Genomic DNA, 17,970 nt, shown 5'->3' with positions numbered 1-17,970 from the left:
AGAGTCTGATCATGTCTTCAGATCTCCAAGCGAGATCAGATAGCACAATATATTTTATCTAAATCACTTGGAAGACCAGTGTTTCCTTTTGAGGTAAATGTTGCAGAGAGAGCTGCCATTTTAAAATTCTCCTGCATGCAATTTCAAAAACTAGTTACGAAAAGATATTTTAAGTACGAAAGGCAACTTAAGAGTGGTTAAAAAATTCGTAATATTCAGCCAAACCATAAAACTGACCTACCGCACCAAAGTACAAAATGCTGCCACCCACATACTCTTATGCTTGTTATACAAACTGCATATGCCTGCTGTGCAATAACTTAATCTTTCCCCATCAGTCCTTCAGGCCAAACCCAGGCTTAGTATTGGCTATGATAAAACATTTTCTGCACTGCTCTCTTTAAATGATATGGATGCAATGTCGTAAATAGAAGAAATGTAAGATATATGGGTTTTAAAATAAATTCAGTTACCACATGCAGCTGTTCTTATTTAACTCAAACAGGAACCCAGGATTATCAGTGTGCATGATATTGTTAGTTTCTTACCAGCCTGAAGTGATGGTGATGCTTCAAATAACCACAGACTAATTAACAACGGAGGAAAATTGAAGGGATTCCCATGCATCTGGAAGCATGGATTAAACGTAAGAGCAAAGAATAAAAATGACAAAACTGGATTCCATTGTCCTCCAAAAGAATGCTAAACCGCAAACCAGCCACAGTTTAGTTCAAGCTTGACTGGTGTACCTATTTGATTAAACTTGAACATTGATTCTAGGAATTAATTTTGAAGGAAAGATTTCAAACCCCCCCCACCACCCCCGCCACACACACGAGCCAAGATTAGTGCAGTATTGATGGCATAGGCAACTTTGCTTAAAATTAAAATTCTAGTGCAATTAAAGGCAGAGTAATTTCTAAAACAAAGTTCAGAAAATACTGGCAGGAAATAATTTAATTAGTTATATTGCATGTGGTGATTCACCCCGAGGTTCCAGCTGAAAATTGGAGGACTGGAAGGATCATTATTCATACAATTAACTAAGCTATTTTAATGAGGGTGCATTGTGCTGTAATGCAAATTATCATTCATTCCCAAAAGTTCATTGTCATTCCATATCCTTTAGCAAAGCTGTTGTCCCAATGAGTGCTTTCAGATAAAGTTTTGATTTCAAAAATGGCCGTTCTCTAAACTAAAGCAGAAGTGGATCTATCCAATATTTTGAACATCTTACTAGGGCTGGAATTTTCCGCACCCCGCCCCCACCCTCTGCATCAGGTTCCCCATGTCGGAGGCTATGGTCCATTCAAATTTCCATTCACATCAACAGGACTGGAAGATCCCAGCAGCAGGAGGGGGGTTGGAAAATCTCGCCCTAGGTTACAGGTCCACTACCACAAGGAGCTTCTGGTAGTTATTAGAGAAGGGCAATTAGAGAGGGGCAATAAATGCTGGCCTAGTGAGTGATACCATGAACAAATAATCAAAAATAGAAATCTATTGAGTCTCAAATACTGTAGGTTGAAGATAATTATTAATCGCAACACTATGGTTTAATCAGCCACAAACATCCCACAAGTCCTGCAAGATAAGCACTCAATGCTCTGGCATTTTTGTTCCCATTTTGTTCTTTTAGACTTGTTTCAGAGTGTGGCATATCTTTCTTGTTTTTGAGGTTAACCTTGCTGTCATAAACTGGCATATTCCAATAAGTATCTACAGAAAGATCTTAGAAGCAAAGTAATAATAGATGTAACTAGCAGGAAATAGGTCAGAAACAGGGATGTTCACTAATGATTGAACAACGTTCAGTACCATTTGCGACTCCTCAGATACTGAAGCAGTCGTCCATGTCCAAATGCAGCAAGACCTGAGCAATATCCAGGCTCGGGCTGACAAGTGGTAAGTAACATTCATGCCACACACATGTCAGGCAATGATCATCTCCAACAAGAGAAAATCTAATCATTGCCCCTTGATGTTCAATGACATGACCATCGCTGGATTCCCCGCTATCAACATCGTGTGGGTTACCATTGACCAGAAACTGAACTGGACTAGCCATATAAATACTGCAACTACAAGAGCAAGCCAGAGGCCAGGAATCCTGCTGCGAGTAACTCATGTGACTCCTCAAAGCCTGTCCACCATCTACAAGGCACAAATCAGGATTGTGATGCAATACTCTTCACTTGCCTGGATGAGTGCAGCTGCAACAACACTCGAGAAGCTTGACACTGTCTAGGAGAAAGCAGCCCACTTGATTGATACCCCATCCACAAACATTCACTCTCTCCACTACCAATGCACAGTGACAGCATTGTGTACCACCTAGATGCACTGCAAAAACTCACTAAGGCTCTTTCGACAGCACCTTCCAAACCCATGGCCATGACCATCTAGAATGAGAAGGGCAGCAGACACATGGGAGCACCACCCACTGGAAGTTCCCCTCCAAGTCACTCACCATCCTGATTTGGAAATATATCGCTGTTCCTTCACTGTCCCTGAGTCAAAATCCTGAACTCCCTCCCTGTCAGCACATTGGATGTACCTACACCACATGGGCTGCAGCGGTTCAAGAAGGCAGCTCACCACCAGTTTCTCAAGGGCAATTAGGGATGGGCAATAAATGGTGGCCTAGCCAGAGACACCCAAATCCCATGAATGAATTTTTTTAAAAACTAGCTAGAAATGTTTTGATGTTGAAGATGAAGCAAGGTCAATTTATTGAACTAGGGTTACCTTGGAAGAAAAATAAAAACAGAAAATGCTGGAAATACTCAACAGATTTGACCGCATCGGTGGAGACTGAAAGAGATTGAGTCAATGTTTCAGATCTGTGACTTTCACCAGACTTCACAAACCTGAAACATTAACTCAGCAGGTCTGGCAGCATTGTTGGAGCGTTTCCAGCATTTTGTGTTTTTGTTTCAAATTCCAATGATCCACAGTTTTTTGCTTTTGTTTTAGGGTTACCTTGGACGAGCAGTAACTAAATATTAGTATGCACACAAGGTATCATATACCTAGCAACATGTTGTGAGACAATGTTTTTAAACATTCAAATGATAATTTGATGATTTTGAGTATTTTGGCACTTTCTCTGATTAATTGAAAAGGTTTCACAGAGTTCAAGTTTTTGTACTTTTGACACAAAGTTACTCTTTTATGGATTTAGCAGATAGTATGATGTAAAATATTTGCAGTGCCGAGGCATCCAGTTTGCCCGCAGGCAAGTCCAGGAATAACTCCTTTATATTATTATTTGCAACCCTTAGCATTTTGTTTTTATTTTTCTTCCAAGGAAATTCTAGTTAAATAAAATGACCTTGCTTCATATCCAACATCAAAACATTTCTAGTTAGTTTTTTTAAAAATTCATTCGTGGGATGTGGGTGTTGCTGGCTTGGTTACCATTTATTGCCCATCCCTAATTGCCCTTGAGAAGCTGGTGGTGAGCTGCCTTCTTGAAACCTTTGCAGTCCATGTGATGTAGGTGTGTACACCCACAGTGCTGTTAGGGAGGGAGTTCCAGGATTTCCAAGTCGGGAAATGTACCTAAACGGTCAATGAAGTATGGATATTTGTGCTATAATTAAATACCATTGGAACAATTCATTGGAACCTGTAATACTGTGAATTAAACACTGAACCTTACAGTACCCAAGGCTCGTACATGGCTCAGCTGGTGCATGGTCTTTAGAAAGGTTTCTCATTTGGCATGCCCTATTCATTACCTGTCATTACTTTGTATGCTCTCTTCAAAATTACCAAATTATACATGTCATCTTTATTTTAGTTTTCTATTTGTGTCATAGCATCTAAGACATGGTCTATTGGTCAAATCTGCCCCACAAAACCCCTGATAATTACTTCCACCTTCGTGCAATGGCACTAAAGTCAACTTAAATTTAAGCTCAGTTTCAACTCTTGAAATTTCCCAGCATGCTACTGCATGATTAAGACCAATCTGCTTTCAGCAGTTTGCAGAGCTTCAGAGGAGATGTAGGGGTTGAATTTGTGTCTGGATGGAGAACTTGTTTACATATATGAGAGGGGTCCCTTATTTGTGCTAAAGGGTGTGGGCAGAGGGTTTAATTACCATCTATGGCTAGACTGGGAAATTGAGTATGGGAAGTTCATATTTAGCCCACTTAATAGCTTGGCAGCTTCATCCTATCCCCCAGCTCAATATTGCTGGACATTGCTGCCAGAGTCAATTCTGTAGCAGAAAACTCAGGTACCAGATATATTGGCAGGACTTTCAACATTGTTATTTAGTAATTAGCTCTTAGGAGATGTACAGAAGTGTTTCAGGAACTAGAGCGGAGTTTTGGTGGGGTGGTGGGCAGAAGAGAGCTAGGAATTTACCTTTAATTTGACCCTTCAACTGAACTACCTCCTGAGACTGATATGAAACTTTAGGCAAAAATCTAGGCTTGCTCACAGTGCATCAAGCAGCTAGTTGGAACCTCACGAACCATCAGACTGCAAAAATCAATGGTTTGTTAACTGAGGTCTTACTTCTGGTATTTTAAATGAAGGGAATAAAAAGGGGAGAATAATGCAGAGGGGAAGACAGGGTCTACTGCCTTGCAGTCTAACTGTGGCACATGTGGACGTCTGTAGTCAGAGGTCATGACTCTGACCACCACCATATAACAAGGGGAAAGAACACCTCTGACGGTGCTAGCAATCTGATTTTATGCACCTCAAGTATGAGCAAAAGAACCAGCAAAAACAATTCTTTCCTTCAGTTGATTTTTTTTTTCACAAACTTCTTTTGGGATAGGGGCATTGCTAACATGGCTGGCATTTCTTATCTTTAGCTGCCCTGAGAAGGTGGTGGTGGACTCTCTTCTTAAACTCCAAGTAGTTCCTTGATACAACTGAGCGGCTTGCTAAGACATTTCAGGGTGCTGTTACATCTATGTGTGACTGGAGCCACATACAGACCCAACCTGGTAATGGCAGCAAGTTTCCTTCCCTAAAGAGGATGACAATAATTTCAGCTGGTAAAGAAAACTAGCTAGTTTGTATAATAGGTGTCTGACCTGCACACCAGTGGTTATACTTCAGTGGCAAATTGAAAATTACCCCCAGAAAGTCCCTCAACCAAATCTCACTTCATCCATGGTAAGCCACGCTTGCTCACAGAATTAGTCCACCTAACCACATGCCCTGCTCCCAACTGAGCCCAGACCAATCCAGCGGGTTCCTTAACAGACCCTAGGCCACCCAAATGTTGAATATGGGAAAACTATACAGCAAAATGTCCATAGAAAATTTTTAAGCAATAGTTTATTCTTTGAAATGGACTCCCAAGCAATGGGTACAATAAACCATATGTGGCGAATATAGGGACTTGCACACGTGTTGCTATAGATTTAGTCCCTGTTTGGTTCAATTGGTGACAGTATGACTTTGGAGTCAGAATGTATGGGAATATTCAATGTATGTGATTCAGAGTCACACTCCATGACTTTAAAGTGTAATCAAAATTTAAACTTCAGTACTGAGGTAATGCAGCAATATCAAGAGGTGCTGCCCATCAGATGAAATATGAAATCAAGACTGTGTCTGCCTGATGCAATGATCAGCAATTTAAGAGTTAAGGAAAGCGTTACTACAGGGTGCTGAAGGAGGTGGTCACGGAAATATTGGAAGCGTTGGTTCTCATCTTCCAAAATTCTGTAGATTCTGGAACAGTCCCAGCAGATTGGAGAGTGACAAATGTAACCCCACTGTTTAAAAAAGAGGGAGGGAGAAAACAGGGAATTACAGATCAGTTAGTCTAACATCAGTAGTAGGGAAAATGCTGGAGTCTATGCAGGATGTGATAACAAGACACTTACAAAATATCAACAGGATTAGACACAGCATGGGTTTATGAAAGGGAAATCATGTTTGACAAAGCTATTAAAGTTTTTTTTTGAGGACGTAACTAGCAGAATAGATAAGGGAGAACTAGCAGATGTGGTGTATTTGGATTTTCAGAAAGCTTTTGATAAAGTCCCACATAGGGGGTAGTGCATAAAATTAAAGGACGTGGAATTGGGGATAATATATTGGCATGGATTGAGAATTGGTTATCAGACAGGAAACAGAGAGTAGGAATAAATGGGTCTTTTTTGGAGTGGCAGGCAGTATACTGCAGGGATCAGTGCTTGGGTCCCAGCTATTCACAATATATATCAACGATTTGGGTGAGGGAACCAAATGTAATATTTCCAAGTTTGCTGACAACATGAAACTTGGTGAGAATGTGAGTGATGAGGAGGGTGTTAAGAGGCTTCGAGAAAATTTAGATAGGTTGAGAGAGTGGGAAAATACATGGCAGATGCAGCACAACACGGAAAAATGTGAAGTTATCCACTTTGGTAAGAGAAACAGAATGGCAGAGTGTTATTTAAATGATGATAGATTGGGAAATGTTGATGTACAAAGGGACTGAGGGTCCTTGTACACCAATCACTGAAAATAAGCATGCAGGTACGGCAAGCAGTTAAGAAGGCAAATGATATGTTGGCCTTCATTGTGAGGGGACTTGAGTTCAGGAGCAAGGATGTCTTACTACAGCTGTACACGGCCTTGGTGAGACCACACCTGGAACTGTGTGCACAGTTTTGGTCTCCTTGGCTAAGAAAGGATATATTTGCCATAGAGGGAATGCAGCGGAGATTCACCAGACTGATCCCTGGAGGGCAGGATTGCTGTATGGAGAGAGATTGGGCCAACTAGTGCTGTATTCGCTGGAGTTTAGAAGAATGAGTGGGGATTTCATTGACATGTATAAAATTCTGACAGGGCTGGACAGACTTGATACAGGGATGATGTTTCCTCTGGTGGTGGGGCAGCGGGGGGGCGGGGGCGGGGGGGGGGGGAGTTTAGAACAAGGGGTCACAGTCTCAGGACACGAGGTAGACAATTTAGCACTGAGATGAGGAGAAACCTCTTCACTCAGAGGGTGGTGAATCTGTGGAATTCTCTACCACAGAAGGCAATGGAGGCCAAGTTACTCAATATATTTAAGGGAACAGGGGTATGGGGAGAGAGCGGGAGTACAGTATTGAAATAGAGGATCAGCCATGATCACACTAAGTGGCGGAGCAGGCCAGAGGAGCCGAATGACCTACTCCTGCTATTTTGTTACAATTAACAATGGTGTTCAAAGTATACCTTGAAAAAATAAATGTATGCACATTTGCACAAACGCATTTGGTTTTGACACTTAATATTTATCCACCCTAATCACTTACATTGCTAAGTGGCAACTGGCAAGTTTCACTTATTCCATTATTCGGTGTCCTAGAAGGCACACAGCCAAAAAAATGTTGCCTATTATGCCAAGATCATCAATAGCGAAGTAACTTAATAAATATTCACTTCAACAAAAGCAATAATTAAAAATAAGTGCAAATTCAACACACAACCCCAATGGTGTTCCTGACTATGCAATTTCCTGCTCTTTTACTGATCAGTGCTTGCCAGTACATATTAAAAGGTCAGTGATGACGTATGAGACTGTTAGTTTGAAGTCTAGTTTTTGTATGCCTTCTACAATAGAACCAGGGTCATAACTAAGCACCATGCATTCAAACCTCAGACACTGCACCCACCTAGTTCATGTTATGGTTTGGCAAATTTCCAGCTATTACAGATTATCTGAGCAGTTTATTGTGAGAAACTCATCTGCTTTCAAGTTCGGCTAAATAAACAAACTGTGAATCGTAAGGTGTTGGAGGATTCCCTATTATGTGCCTAGGGAAACGCTGCACATTCAAAAACTGATTATCTCCCCATTTCCTGCGCATTCAAATAGTTTGCCTGCTATATTGCACAGAAAGGAAGCAAAGGCCACATACAACAATTATCTGCTAACTGGAGTATCCTGCAGGGAAGTTTGTATTTGGACGAAAAATGTCAGAGCAAGAGCAGGATACTAAGGAATGACAAACGAGAATGTTGCTGCAAAGGATTAAATAGCATTAGTCCCCCACCCCCCAGTTTGATACGTTTCACAGAAACATTAGGCTAAGGCTAGAGTTCTAAACAGATTTGAGTTCTTGGTTTAAAGAAAAGGTCTACAGTTGAACATTATATTTAACACTACGGACACGAAACAACGGCAGAAATTTGATTTAGTTTGTTTAAATTCGGATCCGAGTGATATTATACGGGTGAACTTAGAAGTAAACAGAATCCACGTATAATTATAACTGTCAACAGATAAACTTACAAGAGTTAAACAAAGCACAAAAGACATTAGATTCCTTACTGCCTTGCAAGTCAATTTTGCTTTCCGTATGTCCAATGTATAAATCACAAACTAACACAGGTATCAATTAGAATAGAGTCACAAACCTTCAAAATCTGATATAATTCCCTCCAATTGGTCATTTACTGATATGTCAGACATCTTCCCAAAATACTTTCGACCCTGATTTAGTCTCACTCCAGATACAGATCCCAAAAACAACTTGCAATACAATCCCAGCAGCTTTTGTTTTTGAGCTGAGAGAATGTTTTGTCTTCAGTACTTACTAAAAACAACTTTTTTGGACTTTAGTGAGGGTTGACTGCATTGAACTACGCAAAGCCAACCAAAGGCAAAAGCATGCAGGATGAATGGATAGGACCCACCCTCCTCACAGATGCAAGCAGAGAACGGGTCAGGAATTTAAGTGGCTGAATGAGCCGCCTATCAAAAGGCTGTGAATTGTGGTACATCACTGAGACGGAAAAGCAGCAGCTTGGGGGCAGTGCTGAGTAGCTGTAAATGAAGCCAGATTATTATTCTTGGTACAAATGCTTAAAAGGAGCTTTCAGGTCTGATTTAAGATGTAGAACAGAGTTGCAGCTTTAAAAAGATGTTTTACCTGTAGCAACATAGCATAAATGTACGATTTCTGACTTAAATATACTGCAGCTGCAAACATTTCTTCCCTTAATTAAAAGTTTACTTTGTTGTACAGTATTGCAGTGAACAACAAATATTTTGAGGCTGCAAAGGGCATTCAGGCCTCAAAGAGTTAAAGCTGCAAATTATATTTATCCACATTAGTCACATCCTATTGACCTCAAATCATGACCATAATAAATGAGAAAGAAGAATACATCCGTTCCTTCGGTGTTACTTAGAAGTGCATAATCTAACAACCATTGCTTTAGAAGGAAGAACAAGAATTTTTGAACTGATAAAATGTATTTACTCTACATGGGAGGAAAAAGCTGCATTGCTGAGGTGAATGTTGAAATTTGCTAAATCTCCCATAAACCAGTGGTTAGTCTGGTCCCACACATTGGACAGATGCCACAAATAATTATGCAAATTTATATAAAATACAATAGGCTGATTAAAGTGCACATTGCAGTTTAATCCCATTAATTTAATAATAGCTTGGTAGTATCTTAAATGTATGTTAATGCTCTGTTGCCAATGTTATTCATTTGCATAATTCAATTAGAATCACAAGATCATTCAAAATACAGCTTCAGTGGAAGCACGGCCTGATGATTATGTGGATATGGTCTGGGAGATGCTCATTGTCCTGGCCTGTAATATACGACTATTCACTGAGTAATGACCAAAACCAATAACATCTTGCCTCCTGGACTGATACGAATGCATCTCTATGATCAAAACAACAAAGCAGAGACATTTGGCAAGAGGCATGGAAAACAAAGCAAGCCAGGCCAAGCATTGCTTTCCTGAGTACTCCTGCTTAACTTAGTGTAAATATTATGCAGCTGTATAGGTAGTTTCCAAAGTTGTATATGTATCTTTTAGCCAAAGTATCTTTTGTCTAGATGTATTCTTTGTGTAGGAGGTTGATAGCTTTCATATTTATATATTTTTGTTGTGCGTTTCTCCTTTTGTAACTTTATCTTTAATCAGTTATCTCTTATCTTAAGCTTTCCTGCAGGGCAAATGAGTTTGCAAAGTCATGAAAGGGCAATTTCTGGTTGCAGAATATCTTTCTGGTCTTTTCTGCCGACTGGACGATATTTCTGAATGACTCAGACTTGCTACTGAGTTATACCAAAGCTTATTTGTGCAAATGTGAAGCATTTCCAAATTATTGTGGGGAATGTAGTTTTTTTTAAATCGACTTCCACGGGAAGCTGCTTAAAACCTGCTCAAAATGGCAACGGGAGGAACTAGGATCTTCCAGTCAGCACATCCATCTAGCTGCTACTATATTTCTTCAGTCCAAGATGGAAGAACATATCTCAGAGCATGGTGACAGCAATGGAGACATCGTTGAAAAAAAAAAATTGGTGTTATTGAGGGAATCACAGAGTGAAGACACTTTTGAAAGGAGCTCATACCAAAAAAAAAAATCAGTGGGAGGAGGCGGCACACTGGAGAAAGGTAACAATGGCCATGCCTGGTGACCAGTCCCTGTCCTTGCCCTGCCTGTTTGACTGTCTCGAGGACCTGCAGAGAGGCCAGCAGCATGAGTTATGGAAACGCCATTTTCTCCGATACTGAGCAGCATCGGGGCTTCATGAAAAAGAGCCAAAGCTTCAAGTTAGTTCCTTTCTTTATGCAGTAGGTACAGTAGCAGACGCCATTCTCCTAAGGCAGGAGGTGCAGGATTCCATTGCGGGTTTTTAGTCCATTAATAAAGTCTTTAACACTTATTTTAGCCCAGAGTAAAACTTAGTAATTGAACAAGTATGTTTTAACCAGTGGTCACAACTGACCTGGGGAAACTGATTGAATTATTTCCAACTGACCTATATCAACTAGTTAGTTATTGTGGACACTGGGTGCTGACGCCTAAGCTAATCCATGGTCAGTGTTTTGGGTGGTCAGGATGAAAATCTTTCTGTAAATCAAAGCTGATCTTACTTTAGATCAAGCAGTCCAGAATGCGAGGCGGGCCAAGCTTAGAGAATTTAACTGGGCTAAAATTTGGTGCAATTCTGAGGCTTCACAGACTCTGTAGACTGGGTAGGCCCACAGATAGTGGGTCCGCCCACAAACCAAGCGAAATGATGGGAAATTCCACGCTTACAGCCATTTTGAGATGCTTGCGTTGTGTGAAAACGCAGCATAGATGCCAAGACTGCCTGGCAGGGGGCACAGAATGCTTCCAGTGCAGCAAAACTAAACATTTCAAGGGTTTCTGTAAATCCAACAATTTTAATCAAAGCCTAAGACAAGAAAGTTTTTATGAAACACATTCCATCTGATTAATGGAAAGCGAAGAAAAAAGTGAAATTACAAATTCCTAGGGAAAGTTGATAGTCTTAGCCCAAGCTATTGATCACTTACAGTCCAAGTTCAAGGCTTCAATACTACTTTTAAAATTGATACTGGAGCTGCTGTTAACATATTAGCAGATGACCTCAACTGGCTGTAGCCGATGACCCTTCCTCCATCAGACATCAAATACCAAGGTCCAGGAGGCACAGAACTTCCAATCGAAGGCAGGATTATTGCTCCTCTTAGTTACAAGGGGTGACAGATTGTTGATTCTCTCTATGTTCTTCACAATCAATGTACATCCTTATTGAGTGACAATGTTGTCATACTCCTAGAAATCATAGGAAAACCAGATGATGCTCATTATTTGAATGACTCATTGTCTTTCATGCAACAGTCTTTAACCTTTTGTTTAGAAGCAGTGGAAATTCAGCCTTCAGAAGTTAAGGATGGTTATACACTCAGCAGTAAGTTTCTTTCTTTCACAGAGACACCATCCAGGCAGAGATTAAGGTTATGAATCTCTCAGTTCAGAGCTGGAGGATACAGAAGGCCCTGCAGCAGATGATGACCATCCCCATGAAGACCTCCCAGATGTGAATTGGTTCTTCCTCGAGAGTGACAAGGAAGAATGCCTTGCAGCACGGAGTGATCTCTTGGAGATTGAAGTCCTAGAGAACAATTTGTCTTTCCAGTTGATGGACACACCATATGAAGTCTCTGTTGTCTTTTTAGAGGTGTCAACTGTGTTTCTAGTGGCTGAGCAGCATTCAGATCTTAATTCCACTGAATCTATAAATGTATTGCCTAACCTAACTCCTAATGTCCATGAGGAATCTTCCACAGAAAATATCTTGCCTGAGTCCAGTTGAAAGTACATAAAGGATCACATTCCCAAAGAGCTAGTAAGTTCTAGGGGTGAAAGCCAATTGACACCCATACTTCAGGCCCAGCTGAAGGTCTTCTTCCCTCCAGAGCTGGGGGTCAGCACAGAAGCTGCGGCAGAATCTCCAGCACTTCCGAAGCTGCAGAATCCTGTACAGACATGGTGTCCCTGAATTGATTGTTTGCAAGATATTCATCTCATTGCAGAAGATGGGGCTGTCTTGTCTCCATATCCTGAGCAATTCTTCCCATTGCCCACAGTGGAACAACCTTGTACAGAGAGAAGTGTGGCTCTCTTGCCACTGCCTACAAAAAGTGAGACAGTCCTCCTAAAATATCATTGGGAAATCATCTCTTCTTTTCCCAACAATCTTACAGGAATTTAAATCTCTTTTCCTTCATCATCTAAGTTCATTGAAATCTTGGATCTTCAATGCCTTTTCACTCTTGGATACAGCAGTGGATGATACAGCTGTAATCATCTTCCCTGGAGCTGAAGATCCAGTTCCTCAGAGTGCCCTGAGTTCTTCTCTTCTAGTCCTAGAGGGTCCATGGTTTGATGCTCTCCAGTTTTGTCTCTTGGATTAGTCTTTCATTGAAAAGACTTTGTTGTCCTTGCAGTTCAGTCATCCTGCAACCTACACTCTGCTTCCCAGCAATGCTGACAGCTGCTGTTTGTGCTTGCACTGTGATTTAACTAAGGTGTGATTGACAAGATCATTAAAAAGAGAAAAAGTAACATACATTTTTAAAATCTCTTGCATGTGTATTAATTAGTTGTAGCAGTAGAGAATGTTTTATCCAGTCATCCATTAAGACAGAAATAGGTGGCCTAGCCAGCAACATGCATATCCATGAATTATTATTTCTTTAATTTTTAAAATTTTAAAAAATAAAGTACAAATGCCTTTCTATTTAACATTATTCAAGTACTGCCTTGGTCAACATGTGGTACAATAATATCTCCTAATATCTAAAGAATACAATGCCATTTATTGTAAAGTTAAAAAGTGGGGAAAAAAAAGTCCAGAATATTAATGAGCACACTCATTGTCTGCAAATGTTATTGTACTAACAATTTTTTACTATTCCTTTCTGCACTCTCCTCTTTATAGACTACCCTAACACTGCAGCATATAAAGACCATATGAAAGCAATTGTATGTTAACTAATCATCCCTTTTTCACAATTTTAACAAGATCAAGGATGTAATTTTTAGATACGGCCCAGATTTGTTTTGCATTTCCCAGCTCCAAATCAGCATGATCCCACAATACAATTACAGTATTTTTTATTTAATTCAACTAGGTATTTTCTTTACTTTATTCAGTCATGGGATGTGGGCATCACTGGCTCAGCCAGCATTATTGCCCATCCCTAATTGCCCTTGAGAAGATGGTGGTGAGTTGCCTTCTTGAACCGCTGCAGTCCATGTGGTGTAGGTACAGCCACAGTGCTGTTAGGGAGGGAGTTCCAGGATTTTGACCCAGTGACAGTGAAGGAATGGTGATGTATTTCCAAGTCAGGAAGGTAAGTGGCTTGATGGGGAACTTCCGGGTGGTGGGTGTTCCCATGTGTCTGCTGCCCTTGTCTTTCTAGATGGCAGTGGTTGTGGGTTTGGAAAGTGCTGTCTAAGGAGCTTTGGTGAGTTCCTGCAGTGCATCTTGTAGATGGCACACATTGCTGCCACTGTTCGTTGGTGGTGGAGGGAGTGAATGTTTGTGGATGGGGTGCCAATCAAGTGAGCTGCTTTGACCTGGATGGTGTCAAGCTTCTTGAGTGTTGTCTGGATGAGTGCAGCTCCAGCAAGTGGAGAATATTCCATCATAATCCTGACTTGTGCCTTGTAGGTGGTGGACATGCTTTGGGGAGTCAGGAGGAGAGCTACTTGCTGCATGATTCCTAGCTTCTGACCTGCTTTTGTAGCCACAGTATTTCTATGGCTAGTCCAGTTCAGTTTCTGGTCAACAGTAGCCCCCAGGACATTGATAGTGGGGATTCAGCTATGATAATGCCGCTTTATGTCAGGGGATGATGGCTAAATTCTCTCTTGTTGGAGATTGTCATTGCCTGGCACTTGTGTAGCATGAATGTTACTTGCCATTTGTTAGCCCAAGCCTGATAATTGTCCAGCTCTTGCTGCACTTGGACATGGACTGCTTCAGTATCTGAGGAGTCGCGAATGGTGCTGAACATTGTACAATTGTAAGCAAACGTCCCCAATTCTGATCTTATGATGAAGGAAGGTCATTGATGAAACAGCTGAAGACGAGTACATTACCCTGAGGAACTCCAGCAGTGACGTCCTGGAACTGAGATGATTGACCTCCAACAATCACAACCATCTTCCATTGTGCTAGGTATGACTCCAACCAGCGGAGTCTGATTCTCATTGACTCCAGTTTTGCTAGGGCTCCTTGATGCCACACTCGGTCAAATGCTGCCTTGATGTCAAGGACAGTCACTCTCACCTCACCTCGGGAGTTCAGTTCTTTTGTCCATGTTTGAAGTAAGGCTTTAATGAGGTCAGGAGCTGAGTGGCCCTGGCGGAACCCGAACTGAGCATCAGTGAGCAGGTTCTTGCTAAACAAGTGGCGCTCGATAGTACTATTGATGACCTCTTCTATTCACTAATGATCAAGAGTAGACTGAGGGGGCAGTAATTGGCCAGGTTGGATTTGTCCTGCTTTGTGTACAGGACATACTTGGGCAATTTTCCACATAGCAGTGTAGATGCCAGTGTTGTAGCTAATACTTCCCCACTTAACAACCACTGCCATGATTAAACACACCCCAGATAGAAATTGCCTGGGCTAGGCGGAGAATAAAATTTTATTTTAATTCTACCACAGGCAGAACATCTTAACCTCCAACTTCAAATCAACCCAATTCATTCTGACATGGCCTATGCTGGTTTCTAATTGAGATTGCCAATAAATACCATTAAATTGGCAGCAAAATGTTGGGGTGAGCCTGTCCAAATTAATTTTTTTCAATGAAATTGAGCATGGTTACTGGAAACACATCAGATCAAGATCAAGATAATAGAACGTTCATTTCCGAGATTTGGCTTGATCAGAATTCTATCTACATAAGAGATGATCTTATTGGTTTGCTCCCTTATGTGTGACTTTGAGATGGGGTTGTTGTTAGTTTGTGATCTCATTCTGAATTAGCCTATTTGTATCTCATTGGACAATTACAATTTAGCCTACAGATATAATCACTCACAGGTTTGTTGTTGGATGGACTATATCTTGGTAGCTTGGCCTAAATAGCCAAGTGTTTATGGTAGTGGGCTTGTAACCCCAAGATCAAGAGTTCAAATCTCACAATGGCAAACTATGAAACAATGTAACTTCATCTGGAAACAGATGGAAACGTGTTTGTACTCGAGAGAGTTACAAATAGTTTGGTTCCTTTAAATTTTTGTCCTTGGTTTTACAGTTGACCTGAATTAGGGGCTGTGCCTGATTTATCCCAATTTTGTTGATTTGGTTTAATTGTTTTCATTTAAAAGATTATCAAGAGTTCAAATCTCACAATGGCAAATTATGAAACAATGTAACTTCATCTGAAACAGATGGAAATGGGTTTGTACTCGAAAGAGTTATACTTAAACTCTTTTACCAAGATGGCATCTTGTACTAAAGATGGACTATATCTTGGTTAATCTTTCAATCAACAGTGAGAACTGGGTCACACTATAAAATAGAAGAACAGGAATAGGACATACTACTTAATCCTGTTCCACTAGTCAGTTAGATCATGGCTAAGGTCTGCTACAACTCTATTTACCCACCTTTGGTCCAAAGCTCTTGATATCCTTACCTGACAAAATCTAATCTATCGATCTCAATCTGGAACATTTTAATTAATTAACCCAGCATCCACAAGCTTTTGAGGGAGAAAGTTAGATTTCTACTAGCTTTTCTGTGGTAAAAATGCTTCCTCATAGTCACTCTTAAATGTTCTATCTCTAATTTTATAAAGCCACCTTGTTCTGGGTTCCCCCACCAGAGAAAGTAAAAGGTTTTGATACAAAAAAATATGATTTTAATTACCTCGATTAGATCCATTGTTCATCCTTCTAAACTCAAGGTTTTTTTTCTATTCTTTCATGGAATGTGGGTGTTGCCTGTAAGGCCAGCATTTCTGGCCCATCTCAAAATGAGTGGCTTGCAAGACCATTTCACAGGGTAGATAAGAGTCAGCCACATTGCTGTGGGGTCTGAAGTCATATGTAGGCCAGACTGGGTAATAACAGCAAATTTCCTTCCTTAAAGAACGTCAGTGAACCAAATGGGTTTTTATGACAATCGATGACAGTTTTATGGTCACAATTACTGAGACTAGTTTTCAATTCCAGATTTTATTAACTGAATTTAAATTCCACCAGCTGTAGTGTTGCAGATTTGAAAGCATGTCCCCACAGTATTAGCCTGGATGTCGGGATTAAAAGTCCATTGACATTACCACCACACCACTCTCTCCTCAAGTGAATGCAAGTCAAGTTTAAACAACCCATCCTCACGATTTCACCAGTTAGGCCTCTGTATCATTCTGGTGAACATGCTATCGACTATACATCTCTCCTGACATCTGATGCCGACAAAAGAATGCAGTACTCCAGATGGGGTTTAATCAAGCTTTATACAACTGAAGTAAAACCTTGAACAGAAACAAAAATACCTGGAAAAACTCAGCAGGTCTGACAGCATCTGCGGAGATGGATACAGTTGACGTTTTGAGTCCGTATGATCTTCATCATAACTAAGACACATAGGAATGAGATGAAATATAAGCTGGTAGAGGGGGGTGGGTCAGGTAGAGCTCGATAGGGGGCCAGTGAGAGGTGGAGGCCAAGAGACTGCCAAAGATGTCATAGACAAAAGGGCAAAGGGGTGTTGACGGTGGTGATATTATATAAAGGATGTGCTAATGGGGACATTAAGGATAGCAAGCAGGACAAGCAAATGGCAGATGGCCCTAGTGGGGTGGGGTGGGGGGGAAGGGATCGAAATGGGCTAAAAGATGGAAATGAAACAATAGATCGAAATAAATTTAAAAATAGGAGGGAAAAGAAAAATATATTTGGAAAAAAAATTATAAATTATTGGCCCCCTATCAAGCTCTACCTGTCTCACCCACCCCCCTCTACCAGCTTATATTTCATCTCATTTCTACATGATTTAGTTCTGATGAAGGGTTATACAGACTCGAAACATCAACTGTATCCCTCTCCACAGATGCAGTCAGACCTGCTGAGTTTTTCCAGGTATTTTTGTTTTTGTTCTAGATTTCCAGTATCCGCAGTATTTTGCTTTTATTGAAATAAAACCTTCTCGCTTTTGAATTCCAACCTTGTTGGGATAAAGGCTAACATTTCATGAGACAGTGTACTGAGCTGACTATCCAGGGGTTGGTCCAATATATACAGGCAAGGGCCCATAGCATTTTGAATCCCATATTGTTCTCTGTGCCTCATAGGAATAACTAAAACAGATGAATGCAGGATTAGGAGCTGCCCATGTGTAAACACACTTTTTTGGTCACAACCACTTGATAACTACTAATGCACAGTGGCTGTAAGAGAATCTCAAGTACAAAACTTGTGAACATTCCAGCAAATATGATCCATCCAGGAGAATAAAAACGTGACAAACTGGTTCGCACCAAGAATCTGTTCAGTTATTATCTGAACTACTATTGCATTTTCCAGATCTGTCAATAAGTCAATAAAGTCCACCACACACATGCTAGTATAAATTACATGACAGTATAAGTGGCTAATAACTAAAACAGACTTAACCCAGGTATTCAAGTGGAGAAATTCACGTATCGCAGGAAGTGCCTGAATACAT

At 40.6% G+C, this 17,970-nt stretch overlaps 1 protein-coding gene across 5 annotated transcripts in view; it reads right to left on the bottom strand.

Moving 5' to 3' along the window:
* LOC121293743 (septin-9-like) overlaps nt 1–17,970 on the bottom strand; it is a 258,284-nt gene that overhangs the window by 128,208 nt on the left and 112,106 nt on the right. Inside the window, exon 1 of one of the 5 annotated variants that reach the window (XM_041217000.1) lies at nt 8,371–8,644. The exons of the other annotated variants lie outside the window; for them this stretch is intronic. Within the exon in view, the coding sequence (XP_041072934.1) occupies nt 8,371–8,425 (55 nt within the window). The 5' untranslated portion in view covers nt 8,426–8,644. Of the gene's footprint in view, nt 1–8,370; nt 8,645–17,970 lie in introns of those variants that run through there. 5 annotated transcript variants of the gene reach the window in all.

Source organism: Carcharodon carcharias, chromosome 22 (genome assembly GCF_017639515.1).
Source record: "Carcharodon carcharias isolate sCarCar2 chromosome 22, sCarCar2.pri, whole genome shotgun sequence".
Classification (NCBI taxonomy): Eukaryota; Metazoa; Chordata; class Chondrichthyes; order Lamniformes; family Lamnidae; genus Carcharodon; species Carcharodon carcharias.
This window is presented reverse-complemented; position numbering and strand designations above follow the sequence as displayed.